General features: G+C 41.8%; 1 protein-coding gene across 2 annotated transcripts in view; it reads left to right on the top strand.

The window, feature by feature from the left end:
* Positions 1-24265, top strand: part of MIPEP (mitochondrial intermediate peptidase) — a 183056-nt gene extending 158791 nt beyond the window's left edge. The window contains exons 19-20 of one of the 2 annotated variants that reach the window (XM_082700190.1): positions 20010-20141; positions 20633-24265. In XM_082700190.1, the coding sequence (XP_082556316.1) occupies positions 20010-20141; positions 20633-20646 (146 nt within the window). In that variant the 3' untranslated portion in view covers positions 20647-24265. Of the gene's footprint in view, positions 1-10415; positions 10678-20009; positions 20142-20632 lie in introns of those variants that run through there. The other variant, XM_082700191.1, reaches the window with a different exon arrangement.
* The last annotated feature ends 2332 nt before the right edge of the window (positions 24266-26597 follow it).

Raw genomic sequence — 26597 nt, 5'->3', positions numbered from 1 at the left:
AGGGGGCAATCGGGGTTTTTTCAGTTCAAAGGAAGAAAGGAATTTCACTTTCTGGCTGATACTCCGGTTTTCCCAGGAACTGATCGTAGATAGTGGGAATCCACCTTTAGAAAAAGGTGTGGGTAAACCACAGCCTTGTAGCAGAGAAAAACTTCAAAGTGGAGAAGGTGAGCAATACAGTTGCCCTAGGCTTGGGAGAGACAAATCTGGAATGAGAGTTCTGATCTCGTAAAATTCACTTTAGACTTTTCAAGCTGCCAGGCCAGCCTTTGTACTGTAATTCTTCACTGGGCTAGCTGTGTTTGGCACATATAATTATTTCAGTGCACAAAAAAAAAATAGTTATTTACTCTTATGATAGGTTTTGAGAGCTGGTAATGGTGTTGGGAATATACAGACGTGCCTTTTCACTCATTCCTAGATCTGGAGAGAGAATCTGCCCTTTGGCATATCCCCCGTTATCCTGGAGGTTAGTAGAGCTTGCTGACCATCTGGGCAGAGCAAAGGCTCTATCTTGGTGCTTTGGGACCTCTTCCTCATTTTTTTTTTTTTTATAATTGCGGTGAAGTATCTATGATATAAAATGTACCATTTCAACCATTCTTAAATATGTGTTTCGTGGCCTTCACAATTCACAAGTATTCACAGTTCTGGGTAACCATCACCACTGTCCACTTCCAGAACTTTCCCACAGTTCCAGTGATCTCTTCTTGATACACCTTTTTTCACAGCTACTAATAAGGGAGAAAAATAGATCGACTTTAGTTGCATCTTTTGTTTCCTTCTTTTATTTATTTTTTTATTATGTTCCTTTAGCCACTGTACAGTACAGCATTAGTTTCTGATGTAGCATTCAGTGATGCATTCATTATGTATAACACCCAGTGCTCATCACAACATGTGCTCTCCTCATTCCCCATCACCTTGCTAAAAAGCAGATGGCAAAAAGTAGAAAAAAGTAAAGCAAACAGTGATTCATTAGCTGGATAATTAGCTTATGATTGTGTGTTCGATGATCATTTCCTGAAGACTTAACCATAGACCAATGTTTTGGAATTCGACTTGTGCAAATAAATAAATAAGTAAATAAACAACCTTATCCTTTAACTCACTGAACTGGGAAGTAGGTTTTCATAAGCCTTTGGATCTGATTGTTACTGCTATCAGTTATGGAATATTTTCTGTCTTAAATGTGCTATCTTTGTTAATTCTTATAGCAATCAAGCAAAGTAGATGACACTATGCCAGTTTTATGATCTTCAAACATTAGATTATACTCTAACACTTTACCTTCATTCGTATTGCTCTTAGCAGAAGCGAGGTATAGGAAGTGAAGTAATTGGCTAAGGTCTCTTAGGCAGTTGGTTACCTCAGGTAATCACTCACCAAACCCTTGCTCTAACCATCAGTACCATAAGAACCTGTTTAGAGACATCTCAAGTTCTGTTTAGAAAAGGAAGAATTTACCTTTCCTCTCCATTCCCCCTTGGCACCCCTTCAAAGGAAAACTTTTGTGTAGTCAGAAAAGGAGAATTACACTGAAATTTAAGTTCTAAAATGCTCTGTATGCCAAACCAGATAATGTTCCATTCAGCCTAAAACCCTAACCTACACATTGCCCCCAAGGCTGTTTCTCAAACCACATGGTAGTGACTCTGGTTGGTTTTGGTGGAGCAGGCTCTGGTCCCAGTAGGAGGTCCCCAGGACATTTCTTTTTGGGAGTCTATAGCTTTTCTTGGTCCACCAGTCTGACCCCCTAAACAATTGACGCCTGTAGGTCCTAATTAAACACTTGACTGATAGAATTTAAACCAAGTACCAGTGTCTGGAAATGTACAATTATGTTTGGCTTTTAGCGTTGGATTTAACAGAACTGCTGAGATATTTGTCCATGGCCATTTGGGGTTCTGAACACCAGCCAGTCCCATAGTTAGCAGGCCTGTATCCACCTAGGACCCAAATATGCAACACCCAGGCCTCAGCTCTCCTGGGCAGTTCTGGACACACATCCAGTACACAAACTTTCGTTGTACCTTTGAAACCCACAAATGTAAGGGTGATTTTCCCCCCCTTGATTCTTCAAGGAAAGAACCAGCTTCAGGAGGACCAAAAAACTACTGAGACAAACCCACCCAGCTTCTTAGCAGACCTCCCATCACACTCCTACCACATCTGGCCAAGATGGTGAGGCAGAGGAATAAGTTGGGTTTCCTCTTTGTCCAGGAAAAGACCCTTCTTTTTTCCCCAATGAACTTGGAGAGAGGAAATCGGACATAAAGCTTGCTGTCTATCACTCAGATTTTATGAATCCGAGGAAAGACAGAGTTATTTAAATGAAAAAAAATTTACCTGTTTAAGCTCTGGGTCTAGAAACTTGATCCTTAGTCAAACAAAAAAATATCAGTGTCCCCAGGCATCACTTAATCCCTTTTAATAACTTGTGAACTGATCTTTTTTATCAACGGAGAATCTTCTTGAAAAAAAAAAAACAAAAAACAGAACCAAGTCAGGCATACCAAAGTAGAATGTTTTGGAACAATATGGAGGTGGCCACAGAATCAAAGGGAGAATCAAAGGGAGAAGTCCCAGCAGGGCCCAGAAAGAGCAGTTTCCCACGTCTTGGGAGAAGGAATGAATAGAGTCTTCAGGGTGCTGGTGCCATGTTGGGCCCCTAACTCAATCACTCTCCTTTGCACCAATTCTGTACCTTATATACACCTTTCTTCTACATTAACATTATGTATTTTTATGGTTTTCTCCCCAAATAATGGGCTGGTCAAGAACAGAAATAATGTTCCGCTCATATGTGTGCCTCATGTCTTTAGCACACAGTGCTTGGCACACAGGTACTCAGAACATTAAATTTTTGTAAATGTTTGAAAAGACTTTGTCTTTTTTTTTTTTAATTTTTTTAAAAGATCTTCATTAGAGAGAGAGCACACGCGCACAAGCAGAAGGGAGGGGCAGAGGCAGAGGGAGAAGCAGGCTCCCCACTGAGCAAGGAGCCCAGTGAGGGGCTGGATCCCAGGACTCTGAGATCGTGACCTGAGCCAAAGGCAGACACTTAACCCACTGAGCCATCCAGTTGCCCAGACTTTCCATCTTAAATGGAGTAGGGCATGGCTACGGTTCTGCTCACTGCCATGGTGCATGGAGCTCGGCAGCCGGAGGTGGGGGGTAGGGGGTGGGGGTGGGGGAAGGGCATCCTTTCGGAACCTCTTAAAGGAGGGAGCTTGCCAAGTCTGTGGGGAGTCGACCTCAGCAGCATCCAGCACTCCTCCGTATGAACCATCCTACGATGACTCCCATTTTCCCAGAATTCATGGCATTCTTGCTGACCACTTGTTCCTGTAGTGACTTCCTGGTCTTTTTCCTGGAGAAAGAGCCCCAGCTGGACCTTCTGAGCCCCTCGCGACTGAGGTCTGATTACAGTTCTCAAGCTCAGAACAGTCAGAATTGCTACAGGAAAGAAGCCTCTGCGATGTGTTCCGAGCTGTCCTCACAAGAGCGTCAACAATCGATAAACACAAAGCCCTGTTTTCCAGGGAGTTGCTCATAAGCAAAATACACTCTGCTTCCTTTTCCACACTAAAAACCCTGCCGCCAGCCCCTGAAGCACACCTCCCGTCTGGGAGACCGACCTCTCGCGCAAGGCCAGTCACGGTGTCGCGCTCCTCCCACAGCTCTGTGCCTTATGGCAGCTTCCCTCCTGGCCTCCTCCACCGCCCAGAGATTTTCAGACTATTTTCATGCCAAATCCACTTGATCCTTTTAGGTGCTTTTCCAGCCAGCTGTGGCCTCTCTCTTGAGGCTTGGTAATCATAACTTTGAGCAGCGTCCCAAACAAATCCTGCTTTTGTTTCCTAAGATTGTTTCTCATTTCACTTGAGAAACAAATGTTTTTTAGTTCAGTTACATAGAAAACTCATACATCTCTCTTGCCCCATACTTTTCAAGTTATGGTTGCCCATGGAGAGAAACCCAATCTCATTTTCCACTTCAGTCAGTTTCCACATGTCCATCTGGACTGTGGTTCTCATACTTCATCAGGGTCCCTGACTGACGAGCCCACTTCCAGTTCCTGATTCCTTAGGCCTGAGGGTCCAGACCCAACATTTGTATTTCTGGCAGGTTCCCAGGTGATACCCACGATGTTCATCGGAGAACTGCACTCTTAGAACATATATTTCCGTAAAACAGATTCTTGGTCATTCTTATATATAGTACATATACTGTATCTTCCTAATACATAATTAGGTCATGCTTTTGCCTACCTTCAATTGACTTCAGGGACTCTGGTCCACAGTGAGGGAGGGAGGGAGGGAGGGAAAAAAACCCTTACAGAGATTTTATTTCTAGTTACTTCACCCTTTTTTGCTTTCACTAAACTTTGGTCACATTCAGCCACAGTTTTCTTAGCTTGGGCATCCTTGCTTGGTGTTCAGCAATATAGGAAATGGGCCCCAAAAGGAGATGTAACGATTCTACTTCTCTTCCGAGGCTCAAAATAATCCTAATGTTTTGGGGGCAAACGGGTGGCTCAGTCGGTTAAGTGTCTGCCTTTGGCTCCAGTCATACTCCCAGGGTCCTGGGATGGAGGCCCACATCGAACTCCCTGCTGTGTGGGAAGCCTCCTTCTCCCTCTTCCAATCCCCTTGCTTGTGTTCCCTCTCTCTCTGTGTCTCTCTCTGTTAAATAAATAAATAAAACTTTAAAAAAATTTTTAAATGTTTTTAAGTGCCCTAGTCATTTCCTGTAGTGCTTGGTAAAAGGGGCCGCAACAGGAGTCCATCTCTGCCAGCTTGTCTCAGAGGCTTAATCACACCGCCAACCAGGTGTCCTGTCATGTTCTCAACGAACTGTATTAGTTGCACATGCAGACGGGCATTCAAGAGGTTAAACAGTTCCCGCCAAGAATGCGTTGATATTTAAATGGTGGTCTGGTTAGATTATGGATTCCAGACCACAGACTAACAGGGCGTGAATATGCAGCTTTGAACACATACACAACTCCTCCTGGAACTGGCAAAATCCATTCTTGGTAAAAGCATAGAAATAGGCGTAGTTGGGAGCCCCTCAAACGTGTAAGGGCTTCTGTTTGCAAGGGGATACCACAGACACTTGGAGGCCACCCAGGAAACCTCCCTACGTGCAGAACTCCCGCTACTTTTTTTCTGCCCGTATCATGCCTGCAGCTGCAGTGGCAGCAGAGCATGGCCAAGCCTCATGCCCAGAGAGGAAGAGACATTTTCCTGGTCCCAGCCTCTTCAGCAGAGCTCACTCCCTGTGTTCTCTGTGCTCTACCTCCATGCGCAGTTCAGCCCTTGTGACTGTGGGCCAAGTGTCCTCAGTAGCACCAAAAACACCTGCTCTGTCTTCAAGGCAGGAGGGGGACAGTTAATAAGCTGGATCCATGTAGCTATGGGTGACATCAGGAAGCTATCAGACCCTCCCCCACCCCCCCAGAACATCTCACAGGTGGGTTTTGTCATATCCGGGATGCTGATGTTGAAAGATGCGTCTTCTCAGAATGTGTTGTTTTGCAAAATCCCAGGGCCTGAGGCAATATAATATATATCACGGTGTTCTGGGAACGTGGGCTCTGGCACCAAGCCTTCCAGGGTTCAACAAAAACTAAGAGTTGTGTGACCACCCCCCGCTTCACTCTGTTTTCTTACTTGTGAAATAGGTTTTTCACAAGTGTGTTTTAGCACAGTGCCTGGTGCACAGTGATTGCTCAGCAGGTAACTGCCATTGTCACTTTTTTCCCCATAAATCCTTTCTAGACCGGCTGTTGGGGGTCCTCCTGCTTGGTATCTTTAGCTTTATTTTATTTCCAGCTCTGTGCCAATAGGGCAGTAGAAAGAAGAGCACGTAGCACGATTTGGAAACCCTTACTGCTTCAGGAGTCAGTCTTGGAAACCTTTTGATATCATAATTTATTTTAGTCAGGCCCATCTAATTGCCCTCGTACGTGAAGGTTATGAAACATGCCAGTTTGAGCAGAGCAGTGGAGATGAAAGTGTTCTGGCTTGTACCAACTTTTACTAGCCCATTTGCCTCTCAGGTAAAATGAGGAGAAAAATAAATTAAATCATCATTCTTCAACTACTCATTATGTATTCTCTCTTCCTCTAGGACAAGTAGGTGAAGTTCAACTACCCTCTTTCCCTTTTTATGAACGAATATGTACAATGTCTGTCCTAATGCAGTTTTGTCTTTCTTACATTGCTGTCAACACTTCTTGCAGTTGTGCAATTTCAGTCCTTTTGGCAACATCAGTCTGTCTTTCCACCCCCACCCCCAAGTTAGGTGACTTCCACAGTGAAATATGTTTGTAAATTCCACCCACTTCTGGACTTAACGGCCCCCAAGCTGGCACCCAGGGGTTCCCAAGAAACTGCAGGTCCAATCATCACCCTTTAAGATCAAGACTTGAAGACAAAAGGGACATCTTTGTCAGCTTCTTAAAAAGATCAGAATTCCTGGAATTTTTTTGATGGTACACACTTACAAAAGCTAATTTCAATTTTTCTGACTTGGGAAACTGCCTGAAAACACTGCATTTTTCTTTTAATTCTCTGTGTAGAAGTTAGTTCATGTTGACACTTGCAGAACATTTAAATCTAATTAAAGCAAGGATACCATGACAATATGCCAAGAGAAGTCTTGCCTTGGGAGCTATTCTTTACTCCTTTGGGTCTTGATTTCCTCTTTTGGGGACCTTCATTTTTCACGGTCACATGATGTCCAAAATTACCAAACCATTTACTGCTGACCAGATTGGACTTAAAAACACCAGGAGCTTTTGCTACAGCTGTGATTACCGTTCTCTGAGATGAGGGCGTGTTGAGGATGGCATATTGGAGAAGGACGTGTGCTAGTTAGGTCTGTGTCCCAAGAAGGACAGAGCAAGGTCATATTTATGTTGGCAGTTTGTCGAGTTAAAGTGAACCACTTCAAAGGGGTAGGAGGCCATGCTTAACTGAATCGGTTGGCTCTGAATAGATGGGTCTTACCTTCTGACAGTTCCAGGCATTTAATTATAAATGACCAGTCATTTAATTATAGAATGTTTCACATACTAAAGGGAAGAAAAGGGTGTAATAGGTTAACACAGTTGATTGAAAGCTATGTTTAAATGTTTTCCCTACAACTGTTCCTTACATTAAGAAACTTGGTGTGCAGGAAATGCATGAAACCTGATTTATTAGTCAGATTGCTTCTACTTACGCAATATCCTACACCTAACGATCCAATGGGAAATGTGCTGCACTAGCCGTCATCAAAGACTGAACATTTCTATCCTAGTGACACAGCTGGATCAGAGGAAAGACCTTCTTTCACCCATACAGATTATTTTACTATAAAAAGAAAATTGTGTGTCAAACTTCTGTATTGTAAATAAAGACAAAGCAATGACATGGTCTTTCAGTAACTGCTCCTTATTTCTCAGGTATCTCCTGAACGGAGATATTAGAATTTGAACTTGAATGAGGGTGAAAATATTTCGGTCCAAAGTTGAAATTACAATCATGATATTCTTACTGTTCTTAACTACTCCAGGTCTGGTTAGTGGCTTACAAATGTGCTTGGATTTTGTTTTTGTGCCTCCATTCTGCTGTTTTTATGTCCACAACACAAGCCAGTCCTTGCGCAGTTTCCCACACAGTCCCTCTCACCGCTGGGAATGACTGTGTTTGTGTGTCCTGTCCTGGTCCTGCCCCTGAGCTCTCTGTTCTCACTGCTGGCTGAGGCCTGGTCGCCTGTACGTGGAGCACCCCCAGGCACCTAAATGTGACAAGGTTTGGTTTTCCTCTAGCGCTCTGGCTCAGTTACCTTCCCATCCTGGTCACTCTAGTTCCAACCCTTCGAGTCTTCGAAAAACATGTCTCCCAGAGCCTCCTCCAGCCTTCCTCCAGCTCGCCCCAGACCACGTCATGTTCCATTTACATTCTGCCTCTCCTGCTTCGGTACCTTCCTGCGGGATCCTCTCCACCTAGGAGAGGTCCCGGGAGGGCCCTAATTTGAACCCAAATCTTCTCTATCCTTCAGGTTTCTACTGAGATCCCAACTCTCCCCAAAGCCTTCTGAATCTCTCATCAGAATTCATCCTACACCCTCTCTTCTCCACTAATGGCACTTTATACACTGTTAACACCCACAGTTGATTTTTTCCCAAATGTTTTATGCTGAACATTTTCAGAGATTGAGAAAAGTTGAATGAATAGTACAGTAGACACTCATATATTTGCCATTTAGATTCTACAATAACATTTTGTTGTCTTATCACACCTCCAGCCATCCATTCCTCTGTCAGTCCATGAATCCACTCTGTACGTATTATATATGTATATATATGTAATTTTTCAAAGCATGTGTCACATGGCAGTACATTTTACTCCAGACATTTTTAATATGCATATTTCTTTACTTTTCCTTTTCAGATAAAATTTAATGTACCATTTAATGAATTCTGATGCAAATATGCACCTTAATACCAATCACTATGCAGGTATAGAACATTTACCATCACATCAGAAAGTTGGCTTGCGTCCCTTCTCAGTAGACTGTCATCTCCACTCCTGAGAGCATCCACGGTTTTGATGTTTTTTCAGCATGGATTAGTTGGGCCCACTTTTGGGTTTCCTATAGATGAAATCAAACAGGAGGTACTCCTTTGTGTAAGCCTCTTGAGATTCACCCAGGTTGTTGCACGTTATCAGTGGGTTGTTCCTTTTTGTCGCTGATACTCCATTTTCCGAATATACCGTGTATGTTTATCTATATCCTGTTGATGGAAACTTGTGTTGTTTCCAGTTTAGGGTTGTAAAGTCCTTTTTTGTTTTGTTTTGTTTCACTTTTCTCAGGTCAATACCTAGAAGGAAGTTGTGGGGTCATAGGGTAGCTGTGTGCTTAGTTTTATAAGAAGCCACTAGATCTTTTTCCAAAGTGGTTATACCATTTCACCCTTCCACCACTCCATGTGACAATGCAGGTTGGCCCACAACCTTCCCTATATTTGGCCTTTGTAATTTTAGCCACTCTGGTGGGTGTGTTGTGGTGTTTCATTGTGGTTTCAGTTTTCTTTCCCCAGATGACAATGATATTGTATCTTCTTAGTGCCTGTTGTGTTTACTTGGTTGTCTTCTTTTGTGAAAGGTCTACTGGAATCTTTTTCTACTGGAATTTTTTAAAAATTCTTTTTATGTTCAGTTGAAGGAGTCCTTTATTTTGGATACCAATCCAGTGTGAGATATATATTATGTTGAGTATTTTCTCCCTTTCTGCCACTTACCTATTTATTTTCTTTTAAAGAATTGAAGTTTCTTATTTTGATGAAATCTAATACTGCAATTTTTTTCTTTTATGGTTATTACTTTCTTGTCCTAAGAAACCTTTGCCTACCTCAAAGTCACAGAGGTGTTTTCTTTGACACACTTCATAATTTTAGCTTTTACAGTTAGGCATATTATGACTTAGTCTGTTCATCTTTGACTGACCTAGACTGATCCTTTATACACAGCAAATACTCAAGATATATTATATGGAACTGCATTAAAGATGGAGATAGAAAGAGGACTCTGGCAATCTTTTAATGTCTCTGTGTTAGAATGAGTTTTATGGGATCCACCCCCAGATTAATGCCAATGTATAAAGCCCTGTCCAACCCTTGAGTTAGGATTATCTGCCAAGAATACAGGTCAAGGCAAGAGGTTGATTGCTTGAATATTCGGCTTCTTTGGAGTAGAGTAGAGATAGATTTAGCTTTTTACTAAACTATGAATATATGCTAGACATGATGCCTCATTGTTTTCTACTACATCTTCTTGTTTTATCTTGATAGCCACCTTACATGCTATATGAGGAAATCTGAATACTGGAGTTTTTAAATGACTTCCTTATTACCCATTTAGAAAGTTGCAAACCTAGGAGTTCTCCAAAATAGGAAAATCTGGAGGAATACCTTGATTCTGATACAAGATTTCTACAAAAGAATAACATTTGATTGATTTTAAAGTATATGGAACTTGATACTAAAACTTGATAAACAACTAAACATATTAAGTTCTGAACCAATGCACTCAAAGGTGACTAAAAATTCAGCCTTCTAACATCACTCTAAGTATATAGAAATATCTGCAATAGAAAAACTCTGGGGAAATGAATTTGCTCATAAATCTCATGTTAATTGCTGACTAGATAGGAAAAATATATTAAAATCATAAATAGCCACAAGGTCCACCCACTGCCCAAGAATTTTTTTTCACTCGTGATTTTTTATAATGTTTACATAGGCAGTTCTTACAAGGTCTCATTTCAAAAAGCCAGAATATTCCCCTCGTGTACAGTGTCTTTGTCTCTCTTTATTGTCTGCAGGTGGATGTGCTGGCTGATCTTTTCTTTGTTTGCAGGTATGCTTCAGAAGTGTCCTTCTATTGATGACTTTGTAAGTGCCCTTGTTTCTGACTTGGATCTGGACTTCGAAACTTTTCTCATGGATTCTGAATGATGGAAGCACCTTGTCTCTTTCAGACCGAGGTTGTGTAGATAATGAATTTTGTTGTAAATGCTACAGCTGTGAACACTCATTTCTGACTTCAGTATTCACTTCTGTAATGACTTCTGAAAACCCTTAAACTGATGGAACTTGGAATAAATAATTTGTTTTAATGATGCTGGCTTTTAGCCTGTTTGGCAGGTTTTTGAACATAATGGAAATCTACTCAGTGAGCTAATAAAAACTAGAGCCTCGTATTCTTAAGTTCAAGGTATGGGCACTTCCTTAAGCCAACCAGTCTCCTGTTGAACTTTTCCCCTTGCATCGATCTCTAATTGGTTAAATTAGGGACTTAATTATAAGCAAACTTATTTTAGTTTGAAACAGTCTTCAGGAGAGTTACACAATATAGTTCTTTTGAACGATGACCATTGGAAAATGTGCTTGGAGCAAGTACAGTTTCCAGAGTGCTTATAGTTGACTGCACTGCGTTGCTCTGAGTGCTTAGGCTCCACAGATGGACTTAGAACTGAGAAGACTTGAACTCGTGCTTTTCTGGCTCGATTACAAATGTACAAAGATGAGTGCAATTACCAAGGGATGTGCCAAGATCCAGCATAAAGGAAGAAAGGGGAATTCAGACCGGGTCTGACTTTATCCTGAACACATCTGCTTTACATTCTTGCATATTGTATCACTGCGTGTTAATAATAGGAAAGGAATTCTTCAATGGGGTTTTCCCACCATCAAAGTCACGAATTTAATTATAGACTTTAGCTTAAAATGACATCTGCTAACAGCCTCTCCGACTTCTCCTTAATGGCCAAAGATGGTGCAAAAGGGCCAGATTTGAAATCCCTGCAACTAGGACATGTGTCCAGCCGATGCGTGAGATCTGGAGGAATTTCTATAAGCCCAGAAACAGATGAGACCAGATGAAGAAATGTCAGTGACGCAGGCGTGCAGGATCCCCCTGGATGCAAGGGGGACAGACCTTTCATTCTGTCCCCACTTCCTGCTGGCACTGAGAAACCCAAAGCAAGTACTGGCCACAGAGCCAAGCAGCTGGCCCACCACCTGGGCAGTACTTCCCCCTCAGCCACAGGGCTGCCATTTACCCCTCTTCCAGCTGCTCCCCATTTGAATTTCTCAGTCTGGGAACACTCTCAGAAACGGCATCTCCCAGAGAATACTTGGGCAGGAAGTAGGGCAAGCCTGGTGGTAGAGCCCCCTCTAAGGGAGGGCAAGGCCTGGGAGGATGATGGCAGCAGGAAGAGCTCCAATACTAGTGCCCAGGGAGGAATGTGGCTGTGCCTGCACTCCACCTCCTTCGTTCAGTCTCTGAGCCGAGGAAAAGCTGCATGGCGCAATGCTAGCTCTGTTCCGGGAACGGATTTGAAGAAATTGACATTGACCAGCCAGTCCGTCATAAGTACATCTGAAAAGGTTCTCTGACCAGCTCGCAGGCGCACCAACAGCAAGAAACCTCTGGGTCTTTACCAGTCCCTTTTCAGCTGGAGGTGAAGGAGGAGAAAAATCCGTGGGGAGCCTATGTGCAAACATTCTTCAGAAAAAAGGAAAGGGAGAGATCACCTAGAAGATCATAACCTGGAAAATTCTTTGTTAAAGGAAGTAAAGCACATCGTAGAAGACCTCTCTGGTATTCTTAGTGAGAGACGAGAAAGCATACTATCGATGAAGCCGTAGAAAAAAGGGTAGGCAGAATAAGCTAAAAAAGAAGATAGGTGGACTAAGGAAGGGAGAAATGCAAAGAAACAGAAACATTAGTCTAGTGGCTTAAAGAATTATCCAAGCAGAGGAGAGCAAAGTTGTTGAGATCAAACTTGAGAAACATCTCAGGATGCAGGTCAAACGGATGTGGTGAGAGCCGCCTCCTCTGGGTGATAGAATTTCTGAGGACGAAGGTGGATCGAAGACAATCACAGAAAATCGATTCTTGTGTCCTCCTGTATTCCCGGTACTCTAAACAGCATCTAGCACATTGTAGGTGCTCTGCTGAGTACGTGCTATCCAGTGAATTGAAGGAAACTTCCAAGAGAAAAAAACGAGGGTGCAGTTTAAAAGGGAATGTTTGATGGTTGCCCAGTAGCATGAATGTACTAATCCCACTGAACTTCACCCTTAAAAATGCTTAAAATATTAAATTGTACTTAATGTATATTTTATAACAATTTTTAGAAAGAAAAAAAGAAACCTGCATTCCAGACCAAAACAAAGAAAACAGTGAAAAGAGACCCTTGCCTAGACACGATCTGCCTTTTCTTTTGAGAGGTTAATTATAAATATAATTAATATTATAAGCCAACCTATTCCAGATTGGGCTTTGCAGAACACTTCCTGGGAACTGGTACTTAGTGTTCTGTGAGCTCAGAAGGGTCCTGTTGTGGATTACATTTGGGAAATGCTGAGTGTTGAAGGTTAGCAATCCTACAATTACAGAACATTCCTAGCATTTGCATATAGGCCCCAATATTTCCCAAACCTTTGATTATAGGACCCGCACCCCCTATTCTGGAGTACCTATCAATGACATTTTTCACAAAAGTGGGAAGTAACTGCTAAAACCATACAGCTGGAAATAATAGGTCTACACATAAAGGAACAAAAATTATGGTATTCCAAGCAATTGTGTATCTCCATTAAATGCCGCAAGACAATGAAAAAGGTAGTTTTGAGAAGTAAAGGTTGAGATACAAAATGGCATTCTCAGATATACAAGGGCTCAGGAAACATCCCAGCTTTGTACCTTTCTTTAAAAATGGCTAAAAGAAAAAAAAAAAAATCAAAAAAAAAAAATGGCTAAAAGAAAAAGTAATTTAGACCAAGCATCAAAGGAAAGGAAATCTCTACGGAGCTTCTAAGAATGCAGAGGGGTCATTGCCTCTTTTCACAATAACAGCTGGATAAATCATAATAGCAAGTTATTTTACTCTGAATGCTTTTCCTTATGTTGGGAATAAGCCCAGAAGTGCACAGCAGTCCCTCTGGGAAAAATTCTCTCCTGTAGTTATGATATACCACCAGTTTGCAAACATCCAATTAAAGTACTTATGAATATAGAAACACTAAAAAGAACTATAGGATAATGACTAAAGTGTTAATGTGGTTATCTTTAGTGTTGGGATATTGGCTTTTTATTTTTCTCCATTCTTCTTCTAGTTCCAAACTTTTTAAAGTAGGCAGTATGCTAATTTTAATAATTTAAAATTTACAAAAAGTTTAATATTCACAACAGAGCCAAATTTAAAGTATTCTCCCAACTTGAAGAAATGCTTGGTTGATGGAAGCAAATTCCATCTGGGACACACGGGGATCAATTTGTATAGTCAAAAATTGTATCGGATTTAGTCTGATTTGGGAGAAGTGACTGAGAGAAACTATTAATAACAGTAGTGCTCGACATGTATGTGGCACTTTTCAGTTTAAAAAAGAACCGTGTCCACTGTCCTATGATCTCCGATATGAGGACGTGGAGATGCAACATGGGGGGTTAAGTGGGTAGGAGAAGAATCAATGAAACAAGATGGGATTGGGAGGGAGACAAACCATAAGTGACTCTTAATCTCACAAAACAAACTGAGGGTTGCTGGAGGGAGGGGGGTTGAGGGAAGGGGGGTGGGATTATGGACATTGGGGAGGGTATGTGCTTTGGTGAGTGCTGTGAAGTGTGTAAACCTGGTGATTCACAGACCTGTACCCCAGGGGATAAAAATATATTATATGTTTATAAAAAATAAAATTAAAAACAAACAAACAAACAAAAAAAACGTGTCCTATAGTTGCCTCACGTGGTGCTCATCACCTAGGAGGTGACAGGCTAGTGAGGCAGGCAGGCTTGACGACTTGTCCAGTGTCGCAGAGCTGGTCGCTGGCAGGTGCAGGACTAGAGGGAGCTTCTTTGGCTCCTTATCCACTGCCTTTCCCAGTTTAGACAAGTCTTCAGGGGAACATGCTTATTTCCTGCAGACTGTTGGGTGCATACATAGACACCAAAAGAGTGTTGCATGGTCACATGACCCACACAGGCCACAGAACCTTATATCATATACTGTCTTTCTGCTTGAGGAGGCCAGTGTCCATGGACAGTTAGACGATGAAATAGAATATGATGTAATTTTAAAACATCAGACCTAGAAAGACAAGGTCTTGCCTTGGGGTGGATTGGGATAGGATGGTGAGGAAAGACAGAGATGTTCTGGAATATTCATTGATAGAACTTGGTATTAAACTGTGTGGTGGTGGCAGGGAGGAATGAGGTAAATATTCCATCCATGTGTTCATCTAATCATGACTCAAATTTGATTTTGATTTAAAATGTGGGTGAAACAAGTAGGCACAAGCAGTGGTGGGCCTTTAGTCCGTTCGTAAGTTGATACATTACTTAATCTCCATCTTTTGAGTAAGATCATCTAGCAACTGTGAGCGTCTTCCAGTACATTTCTCTGTGTTATCCACACACACAAGAAAGATCATGAAAAATTGTGTCAGGTGCCTATCTGAGCTTTGGAGGCATCAGCATAGACTGCCTTGGTCTGTGGTTAATTGTACTTTCGCATGCACTGTGTTCCTGTTTTTAAACATTTTATCCCTACAGCGGTTCTTTGGGGGTGGGGAAGTGATCCCCGGTAGAGTGACACGTGGGAGACATCCTATAAAAGCCAACTCTGAGCTCGTGGAGTTATGTGGATGGTGAGTCATCATTTCCACAAGAGTACCAGTTAGGGAATCCTACCAGAGGGACAGGTCTTAAGCAAAATCTCATAATAGATAGTAGCTATTGATTGGAAAAGTAACTCAAAGGCGAGTTCATGTGGTATCAGTACAGTTAATTCACCTTAGCAAAGCATGGGGCTCTAATTTGCCCATATTCAAAACCAGATCTCAGCTTTCTTTGTAATATGAAATAACAAAGGATTCCAGAATAGAAAACATATGTAATACAGAAAAGACCCAGAAACATAAATGTATTTACTGCTTAAATATAAAATACATTTGACCTTGAAAGTTCCCCAAGTAGCAGGCAGAACATTCTCTGCTATACATGTTCCCATCCACGATGCAAACACTGAGCGTCAAGGTGCCATGTGGGCTGCCAAGGGACATGCTGTTTTTAGAACCTTTGTTCTGAAATTCTGGCTGTTTCTCAAGCTGTCTACGTTACCTGTATATCTTGAAGACACATCAAAACCGACCTCCAAAATCAAACTCATCTTCTTTCCCAAATACTCTGCGTGAATCACTGTTTTTGTTGGTAGCATTCCATTCTTTTCAGTTACTGAGAAGAAACCCTACCAGAAGGGTTATTCCCTCCTCTCTGGGCCCTCATCCTTAAAGTCATTCCCTGTTGTGCTTGACCCATTCCTTAGGTATCTGTCTTAGTAAGGCCCAGAACATTTCTGACTCAGCTTAGCTGCCTGTGACAAATCTCAAGTGCCAGATAGGTAACAGAACATCAGTAAAAGCCTCCAGTGTGGTTGGGCATAAAGTAATAAGCATTCAAAGACATGAAAAGGAGGAGCAGGTACAAGAAATACTGTGCAAGCGGGCTTGAACCACAGAAGGAATAGAAGGTTGGAACCTGATCCTTCTGGAAACTTCTTAAAAATCCATCAGATATAGTTATTAACAGTGATGAGATTTATGGAAAATTCTCTGTTTGCTCCTATCCCTGCTTTAAAAAGAATCTACAAAGTGAGGAAACGTGGAGTGTTTTTTTTTTTTTAATTTATGAAAGAGTAAATTAAAGAAACACCAAGAAAACCATTTTCTTCAGCAAAGAAATCCCAAACATGGCTGTATGTTTGCCTTAGAATATGTGTAGAAACCTCTTTGACCCATTGTTCTTGTTAACATTTACTCCAGCGTCCTTTACATGGCTAGCTGCAGAAAAGGCACCACTCACTGGGAGGGAGTGCTCAGTGGCGATCCAGGTCTATGTTTAATTCTGAAATACAAGTCCTATGCTACTCTGTAGCTATTTAGCAGGAAGAGGGAAGTCTAAAGAAAGTGAATGTTCTGGACGTTTGGAGGAGATTGTCTTTATAGCTTTTTATGTTGACTTGGCATTGAGTGCAGTTATTTGTGTTCTCTCTTAACAGTCGAGTGGGAGAAGGCTGTTGGTGAAGAGCTTGGACCCAGGAGTGAGGGTTCCTGGGTAAGGTGGGAGCAGGTAGAAAGCACCCACCCTTGAAATGGAGCAAACTCTGTCCAACCTTCCTACCTGTGTTGGGAGGTCAAGCTGCTCTGAACAGCTCCATTCTGAGCTTTTTAACCCAAAGAAATGTTTAAAGGTTAACCGATTAAAATTTACTAAACTTAGTAAAAATACATTAAATTTAGTACCAAATTGTGTTTCTGTCGCTTCGGGTAATGCTTTTCACATTCAGTCTTTCATAATTGCTTATGCCTAGCAACCAGAAGGGTTTCCTGTTTTTAGAAAAAAAAGCAGATGGGGCACCTGGGTGGCTCAGTGGGTTAAGTCTCTGCCTTTGGTTCAGGTCATGACCTCAGGGTCCTGGGATCGAGCCCCACATCAGGCTCTCTGCTCAGCAGGGAGCCTGCTTTCTCCTCTCTCTCTCTGCCTGCCTCTCTGCCTACTTGTGATTTCTCTCTCTCTCAAATAAATAAAATCTTTTAAAAAAAAAAGGAAGGAAAGAAAGAAAAAGAAAAAATGAAAGAAAGAGAGAAAGAAAGAAAGAAAGAAAGAAAGAAAGAAAGAAAGAAAGAAAGAAAGAAAGAAAGAAAGAAAGAAAGAAAGAAAGAAAGAAAAAGAGGCAGGGAAAGAAGAAGGCCTGGTTGTCCTACTTTTTCTTGCTTCAAGAAGTGATGACCCCTGACAAGACAGCATGTCAGGGACCTGTTGGCTGACAGGTCCCTCCAGCAGCCACAGTTGAACCAAGGTTGTCTTCCAGCGAAGACATCCCAAGTTACACAGAGTTTAATAGGAATGAAGTACAGGGATAAGTGCTCTGCCCCAACCCAAAGGGCAGCCAGCAAGTGGTGGGCAACGCCGGGTATTACGTGCAACTCGTAGGCTTGGAAACTCTCCTCTCCGCCAGGATGATGGTGTCTTCTGAAGTTTACGGTGCTCACTCAAAGATGTGGACACACATGGATCAGAAGAGGCGAGACCCGCATGATCAGTTTGCTACAGCTGGAGAAAAAGCATGTGGATTGAGAGCAAAGTTCATCAATGTGCGCAAAGAGACAATGAAAGACAAGCAGTGTGAACAACTCCGTAGCACAGTGTGTTTCTAATAGTCCGCAGACTGTTCATGAAATAAGCCAGTTCCATAGCATAGACGGCTCTTTACTGGCAGGCTTGTCCCTCACTGTGTGTTCTCAAAGTCCCTTTGCATTTTAGGTTGGAGATTTAAAAAATTAGTAATAATGATAATAATAGCCAGGACACATGCAATGATATGAACATTTGTGTCCTCCTGAAATTCATACATTGAATCTGGTACCATGATCTTGGACCTCTAGCCTCTAGAACCATAAAGGAGTGAATTTCTATTGTTGCTGAGTCACGTAGTCTGTGGTATTTTGTTATAGCAGCCTGCATGGACTAAGACAACTGTGGCGATCCAATTTTCCCCAGTGCTTTCAGAGCGATGAGTCACAAATGTAAAGGAGGCTTGCATAGAGCCCATCTTCAGGGTGAAGGAGGAACACTCACCACTTTTGGCCAGCAGGTCTTTGGTTTGATCTTCAAACATCAGGTTCAAATATTTAACAAGCCCTACAGTTCCTGAGAGGTCCAAGTCCAGGGGAATGTATTCCTGACAACATTAAGTAGACTCCTTAAGTGAGAGCAACATTAATGTCCTGCTGGGGGTGAGGGACGCAATGCTACAGTCCCTATGGCACATACAGTAGCTGAGCTCCTGAGAATCACTTTGAGGGAACATGTAAAAACATGCATGATAAGAAGTGTGACATGTGTAGTATGTTTGTCTCATTCAAGCCTGCCCATGTCTGGTTTCTCAGTGCAATGATATTCATTCAAAATGAATTAGGTACCACTTGTTAAGCACTGCTGGGTGCTATAAATACAAAATAAATAAAATCTGAATTCTGCCCTCAAGTTGCTAATAGTGTGGTCTCTAGGCACTGAAGAACCAAGGGACTTCTGGTGTGTTGTTGCAAGTCAGACGAGGATACGAAGGGCAAGTAGGTCTTCAGGAAGCTCTTGCGGGAAGGGTTGGGTAAGAATAAGACAGAAGTGAACGCTCAGCAAGTCACGTAGATGGATCTGCCTACATCTGCTTCGAAGTAAGAAAGTCCAGTCCCGGGAAACGAATGAACAAAGTATTCCAGAACAGACAAGTGATTGCTGCCCGAAAGAACCAGAGAAACTCAAAACTAGACAGATGATTTTATACTCATGTCCCCCACAAACTAGAAGTTGCTGATTTTAAGGGGGTTTTAAGTAGTGTTCATAGTTTAAAAACTTTGAAAGCCATTTGGGTTTCAAATAGTCATGCTTAAGTAGCTTTCGTTTGTGACAAGTGTAGGTTGTAAGATGCTTCATCCGTGTCCCCACACCACCGTGGTCTGACCCCCTTCCTTCTGGAACCTCTTGAGAGGCCTCCTTGGCCTCCAGCTCCTCTCTGCAGTCTGGCCCCTCTGCGAGACAGTGTTCTCTGGGGTGGTTTTTCGAATTGCCATGCCTACCTTATCTTCATTCTCACATTCTCTCCTTTTTCTGCTGCTCTTGACCCTGTGGACCGACCCATCCTTTATAAACCCCTTGTGGCACATCTTCTGCTGTTTCTTTAGGTCAGTGTTCCTGGCTGTGGCATGGGTCTACAGCTTGTTCCTCCCACCTTCCAGCGAGGATGCACGTTGTGCCCGGGGTTCAGGGAAGGAAGCAGAACCCCCTAAAAGCATCTCAAGCAGGAAAGGATTCATTCAGGTTATTAGGTGCATCTTAGCTCCGGTTATTGCAACAGAGTGCCACAAACTGGGGGGCTTAAACAACAGAAATTTATTTCTCACAGTTCTGAAGGCCAGAAGTCAGAGATCAGGGTGCCAGTCGGGTCTGGTTCTGGTGAGTGTCTTTTCCCAGTTGCCAAGAGGTACCTTTCCCTGTGTCTTCACATGGCAGAAAGCAAGAGTTTGGCCTCTTCTTTTGAAGACACTAATCCCTCATGACACTAATCCCTCCACTGTCATGACCTAAATACCTCCCAAATGCCATCATCTTGGGATTGGGGCTTCAATCCCATGTGATTTGGGGGGACACAGACATTCAGTCCAAAAGTCCAAAAGTGTGTCCCCTCCGTGGTACCTCATTTGCACACAGAACAAAAAAGCACTAGGTTTTAGATACCCAGCCTTTCTACATGAGAAAGTCTTCCCTCTTCCTCGAAGCCATCACTACACGTAGCTTTAAATGGCCCACTTCTGTTAAAAGCAGTACTGTCTTCTCAGTCACCGAATTTCTGAACCAAGAACTCACCTCGATCTTCCTCTCCCCCATCAGGTCCATCCCTGAAGATTCCCGCTCTGCTCCAGGCTCCAACCCTCTCCTCCCACTTCCCCAGGCCTCCTCTGACTCAGCCCCATTTGCTGTCCCGCAAACTGGTGACATCATGGCTCGATCCTGCTCATCTCGGTGGCTAGTGGAGGACCCCCCTAAAACACGTTGCTCACCACGTCATGTTGCTACCAAACAAACCTTACATGGAGGCCCTGTCAAACATTTGAAAGCAATGCCAAATTTAGCATGAAACGGACAGCTGCCCCCATTCTGGACCCTGTGGTCCTCTTGTCTCACCTTGCAAGTGCCTTTCTTTTGCAGCTGCTTCTGCCTGGAATGTTTTCCTTTTTGTTCCACATGCCCAAATCCTACACTTACATCAGGTTTCAACTCGGATGCCACTTGCCTGAGACCATAAGCAGGTTTCTCTTCTTTGATCCTGACTTAAGGTATATAATTAAATCTTTATAAGAGCTCTTATGCCTTTTACTTGATAATGTATTTTTTGTGAACATGTCTATTACCCTGCTACTAGACTGTTAATTCCCAAAGGTGAAGGACTGCACATTAGTTGTTTTGGAGTAAATTTCTTACAGTCTCTCTCTCTCTCTTTTTTTTTTTTTTAGAAAAAAAATTTTAAAGATTTTATTTATTTGCCAGAGAGAGAGAAAGAGAGCACAGGCCGACAGAGGTATAGGAAGAAGCAGGCTTCCAGCTGAGCAAGGAGCCTGATGTAAACCTCGATCCCAGGACCCCAGGACCACAACCTGAACTGAAGGCAGATGCTTAACGGACTAAGCCACCCAGGTGTCTCTCTCACAGTCTCTTGCACGTTGCAGTAGCTCAGTCTTTAGTTAATGGGTAATTCAGCAGCAATGGCCACAATCGCCAAACTGTGGCAAGAGCCAAGATGCCCTTCAACAGACGAATGGGTAAAGAAGATATGGTCCATATATACAATGGAATATTATGCCCCCATCAGAAAGGATGAATACCCAACTTTTATATCAGCATGGACAGGACTGGAGGAGATTATGCTGAGTGAAATAAGTCAAGCAGAGAAAGTCAATTATCATATGGTTTCACTTACATGTGGAGCATAAGGAATAACACAGAGGACATTGGGAGATGGAGTGGAGAAGTGAATTGGGGGAAATCGGAGGGGAAGACAAAGCATGAGAGACTGTGGACTCTGAGAAACAAACTGAGGGTTTTGGAAGGGAGGGGTGGGGGGATGGGTGATACCTGGTGGTAGGTATTAAGGAGGGCATGTATTGCATGGAGCACTGGGTGTAGTGAAAAGAAGAAAAAAGAAAGAAAATACATTTATAAACATCAAAATATTGTATGATGGGGAAAAAAAGGGTAATTCATATTTTATGGAGTTCTGTGCAAGCTATATATGACTCTGCTTTTTCTCCTGAACTATGAAAGGGAAGAGCGTGAAGAGACAGAGTTGAGGGAACTGAAGGGGAATGAGGTCTGAGCGGGCCCTTTGTTCCCAGCACCCAGGAGTGAGTGACACAAGCCTTTGCAAATTGTTGAACTGGTCAAAATGGGAAGAGAGGGAAGAGAAGGGTTTCCAGGATGGGGATAGTGACGGTGCAGTGCTACAGAGGGTCAGGGGCATGCCAGCCCATAGGTCCTATTAAATTGGGGAGCTAAGGGAATGGTGAGTGGAGAGAGAAAACAGATGAAGTTAAGGATAACAGATGAAGAAATGGAAGCAATGAGTGTGGATATTCTGTCAAGAAACTTGGTCAGGATAATTGGAAGAAGAGCAACGGGATGGCATACAATGCCCATCAGATCCCACGATCACCTATCTGCCTCTAAGAAGCATAGAGATGGATCAGTTCATATTGTCCCCAGAGGTACGTGAAGAGTGTCAAATGAGGTAATACACTCCCCTCACCCATCACAGGGCTTTGCAGTCATGTAGCTGGCTTGCTGTGTTCGGGCTCATGCACCACATTCTCAAGATAGACACTGTGATGGCTAATTTTATGTGTCATCTTGGCTGGGCCATGGAGCTCTGATGGGTGGTCAAACATCATTGTTTCTGAGAGGGTGTTTTTCCATGAGATGAATGTTTACACCAATGGACTTAGAGTAAAGCAGATTGCCCTCCCTAATGTGGGTGGTCCTCATGCAATCAGCCAAAGCCTCGAATAGAACAAACAACGAAACTCCCTAGAGCCAGGACAAATTCAGCCACAGACTGCCTTTGGACTTCTGCAACATCAGCTCTCCTGGGTCCCCAGCCTGCCCACCCACCCTGCAGATCTGGACTTGCCAGCCTCAGTTAGTATGTGAGCCAATTCCTTACAATCAATCAGTCAATCTCTGGCTCTGTCTCTCTCTCTCTCCCCACCCTGCAATGTATATTTATTAGTTCTGTTTCCCTAGAGAACCCTGACTAATTCAGTGTTAACAGAGGAGATCTCATCCAAGGATGAGAGTCAAATGGAACGTCTACTAGTCACAATAAATGAGGAGTAGGGAAAAGAATTGGACAAAACCTGGAGAAAAGACACGATGGCCTTCTGCAGACATTTTTGAAGCTGCCACATGAGAGGAGGGATCAGATTCACCTACAATCCCCAGAAGGGCAGCACTATCAGGGACCTAAAACCAGAGACTATCTAGATTTGACTCAGTATAAGGGCTATCTTGCTAATACCTTGAGCTGCTAACAATGACACGGAGATTCTGATAATTAGGCCCCTCCATCACCGGAAATGTTTGAGTGGAAGCTGATCAGCATCTAGCAGGAATGCTTCAGAAGGGAGTCTTGCATAGGGAGGAAGCTTAGATTAGCTTGTCTGCCTCCTCACTTTATGGCTTGACAAGCAAGACCATCATGTTCACGACCTCATCTCTTCACTTCCCAATTATGAGACCCACGTCTCTGGAAGGGGAAAGACTATGAATTTTTAGGATACAGTGCAAACGCTTTTCTAAATTTTGTTGGTTGTTTCTTCCTGAAATGACTCATGGGTACCAGACCCTGCCAAGAATACCTAAGAGACTTACCCGCATCCCTGTGATTTCTGTAATTTACCCATTCCTCCTCCTCTAGCTTCAGATACATCTTCCTTATCTTCAAAATGTCTGTCTCCTCTGTCAACCAGCCTGGAATATTCCTGTATGTCTTTCAAAGTCTCAGCTGGAGCACTAATTGCTCTGGGAAGTTTCTCATGACTATTCCAGACAAAGAGGCACGTGTTCTCCCACACTCCAGTGCATTTTATATACATCTCCATTATATGTAGAAACACATAAATTTGCCTTAACCCCCATCTGGCTTTTTCTTGATAAAGCCTAAACTCACTGAGGGGTTTATATTCAAGTGGCCTGGAAGGAAAATACCTGAGGGGGAGAGGCAGCCAGAATGGGGGAGCAGAATGTGAAAGTAATGTTCTTGGGGGAATTTCCTTCAGGACATAGAGCTGGGGGCCAACTTTGCTGATCATGAGGGGATCAGACAGCTGGATGAATATTAAGGCTGGCCTGGGAATTATTGGACATGACTCCTGTGTCCCATTGTAGCCTGGAAGCCGAAGAGCCTGCAAGAGCTTCAAGAGTGAGAGCAGATTGCACCTTGTTGGCATAAAAGTCTTGATGATACCCATTTGTGATGTATGCAAGACCCTTACCATGTCCTCATTCTCCTTCTCATCTCCATCTGTTCTGCTACAATATGCGTTTTTTTATCACACAAATTAGGTCATACTTGCTTGGAAAATAGGCAAGTGATAAAAAGTAATGTAGATGTTGGATGGGTTCATGGGAGATCTTTTTCTAAGCAAGGCGATCCAAAATAATGGGAACTGACTTGTGAACAGCAGCAGAAAAGGAGAAAGCCCTCTGCTTTGTGAAGGAGCCTTTTAGCTTTATAGGAAGAACATAAAATCAAGTGCCTGAATGTAAGGACTGCTCCTTCTTTTATACCCAGTCCTGTGCTCCATGCGCCCCAGGCCAGCACTGTGCCTGGTTATTTGTGTGCTCTGTGATCATGCACTGAGATGGCCTCTCTTGGCTGTGCAAGGGATCTCCTGAGGGACTCATCATTCACATGTTCATTTTGTTCATGGTCACTTCCTGGCCTTTGAATTTCTGTCCTATCCTATTGTTGTCATAAGCCCTGTTATGTTGGTGGGATTTTTAAAAATTTTAAAATCTCTCTTCAAATCAATTTTTCAGGTTGTGTGTGTGTTTTAAAATCATGTAAATCATATTAAACTTATGTTTAACTCCTATTGCTTTTGTGTGTGTATCTTCTTTTCTCCCTTGATTAGTCTCACGAAAAGTTTGTCGATCTCAATCATCTTCCAAGAACAAACCGTTGGCATTGTTGATCCTTTCTCTTTTTTGTGTTTGTTTTCTTTTTAATAATTTTTGAACTATTTATTATTCTTCCTGACTTTCATCATGTTTATTTTGCTTGTTCTTTTCTTGGTTTCTTGGGCGGATGCTTAGCTCATTAATTTTTAATTTTCCACCTTTTGTCTTTCCTAAAATGTCCATTTAAGGCTATAAACCTTCTTCTAAGTACTTTCTAAGTTACATTCCAACGGTTTTCACGTGTAGTATTTTCATTATCATGATTACTCAGTTTAAAATATAGCCTAATGTGGTCTAAGAAGTGAGTCTTTCTTACATTTAATCAGAACACATATTTTGTACTATTTCAATCTTTTGAAATGTATTGAGACCTGCTTAATTATCCTGTATTTGGCCAACATAGTAAGCATGTTATATGTGCTTGAAAAGAATGTGTTTTTACTAGTTATTAGGTGCAATGACCATTTTCTTGAACTTTTGTCTGCTTACTCTACCATTTACTAAAAGATGTGATAAAAATCTCTTACCATAATTGTGGATTTATCTATTTATCATTGTAATGTGATCAATTTTTGCTTTATAGATTTGAGGTCATATTGCTAACATCAAATTCAGGCTAGTTATATCTTCCTAGTATTTAATTTTTTCGTCATTATGATGTGGTTATCTCTAATTATACTTTTTTGTTTAAAATTTATTTTGCCTGATTTATTATGCTCCTAGATTTTCTTTCTTTCTTTCTTTCTTTTTTTTGAGAGAGAGAGAGAGAGAGAGAGAGAGCAAGCATGAGTGGGGGAAGGGGAAGAAGGAGAGGGAGAAGCAGACTCCCTGCTGAGAAGGGGATCTGACTTGGGTCTTGATCCCAGGACTCTGAGATCATGACCTGAGGGGAAGACAGACACTTGACAGATTGAGCCACCCAGGCAGCCCTCATAGTTTTCTTTTGATTAACACTTGCATGTTATATTTTCCATTCTTTTACTATAGCCTTAAATGTTTTGTGTGTCTTTTATACATAATATATTGTTTCTTATTCTGATATTCTTTGTCTTTTACCTGGATCACCTAATTCGTTTGTTTCATGTAAAATACTAATTCATTGCTGTTAAATCAATCATCTTACTATGTGATTTGCTTGTTTCACCTATTTTATGTTCTCTTTTTTCTCCTTTCGTGCATTCTTCTATTGACATCTTTTATTACTACCTTGTTTATTATTCCATTTTTTATGATTTTTCTGTTAGTTTGGAAACTTTATGTTCTTTGTTTTATATGTATACCTATAATTTTTGTAGATATATGTATACCTATAATTTTTATTATTCCTATAGTTAGTATTCATCAAGATTCAAATGTATGTTTACCATCTTGATTGCTTTTTATTCTTTCCTGCACCTCTCACCTTCACTGTGTGATGGATGATGACCTTCAGCATTTCTTTCAGTATGGATCTGTTCAAGAGTCTCTTCATTTGTCTATGAAGTCTTTATTTTTATTTCATTCATTATTTTTTCAAAAGTTTCATCATGAGAATGTCTCATTTCATTTTAAGAGCATACTTTCATGGGGTAGAGACTCCCTCATCATGCTCTACAAACTGTGCCATCGCCTTCTGGCTTCCCTGTTCTATCAGAAAGTCAGTAGTTCATTGGAGTCTTGCTCCTTTGAGGGTCAACTGTTTTTATTACCTCCTGCCCTGGCTCTTTTTAAAACTTTTCTCTTTGTTATTTTTTAGTTTCACTATGATGTATATAGCTGCAGATTTGCTTATCTTACTGATTACTCATTAGTTAGCCTGCTTGGAATTTATTGATTCTTAGATATGAGAATTAGCCATTTTTTCATGTTTTAGAAAATTTTGAGTCATTGTGCCTTCAAATATTATGCTAGCCAGTATCCTTGTGGGACTCCAGTGAAATGTATGTTAGAGTTCTCATTGTATCCTCTATGTCTCTTACCTTCCCTTCTCTTTTTTCATCCTTTGTCCTTCATTCTAGAAAGCTTCTGTCTGGTCTATCTTTCAATTTACTAATTCTATCTGCAGCTGTGTTTAATCTGCTAAATCTATCCAAGTTCTTAATTGCTATATGTTTTCAGTTCTGGAATTTGTTTCTGGTTTCTTTTTCAAATTGGCTGTGGCATTGTTAATAGCTTCCAATTTTCTTCTGAACTTTTCAAATTTAACTCTTCTTCAACAGGGTAAACATAGTTTCTTTACAGTTGTATCTGATAATTCCAATATCT

Source organism: Mustela nivalis, assembly GCF_964662115.1.
Source record: "Mustela nivalis genome assembly, chromosome: 15".
NCBI lineage: Eukaryota > Metazoa > Chordata > Mammalia > Carnivora > Mustelidae > Mustela > Mustela nivalis.
The sequence above is the reverse complement of the archived record's forward strand: the minus strand, read 5'-3'. Positions and strand labels throughout refer to the sequence as shown.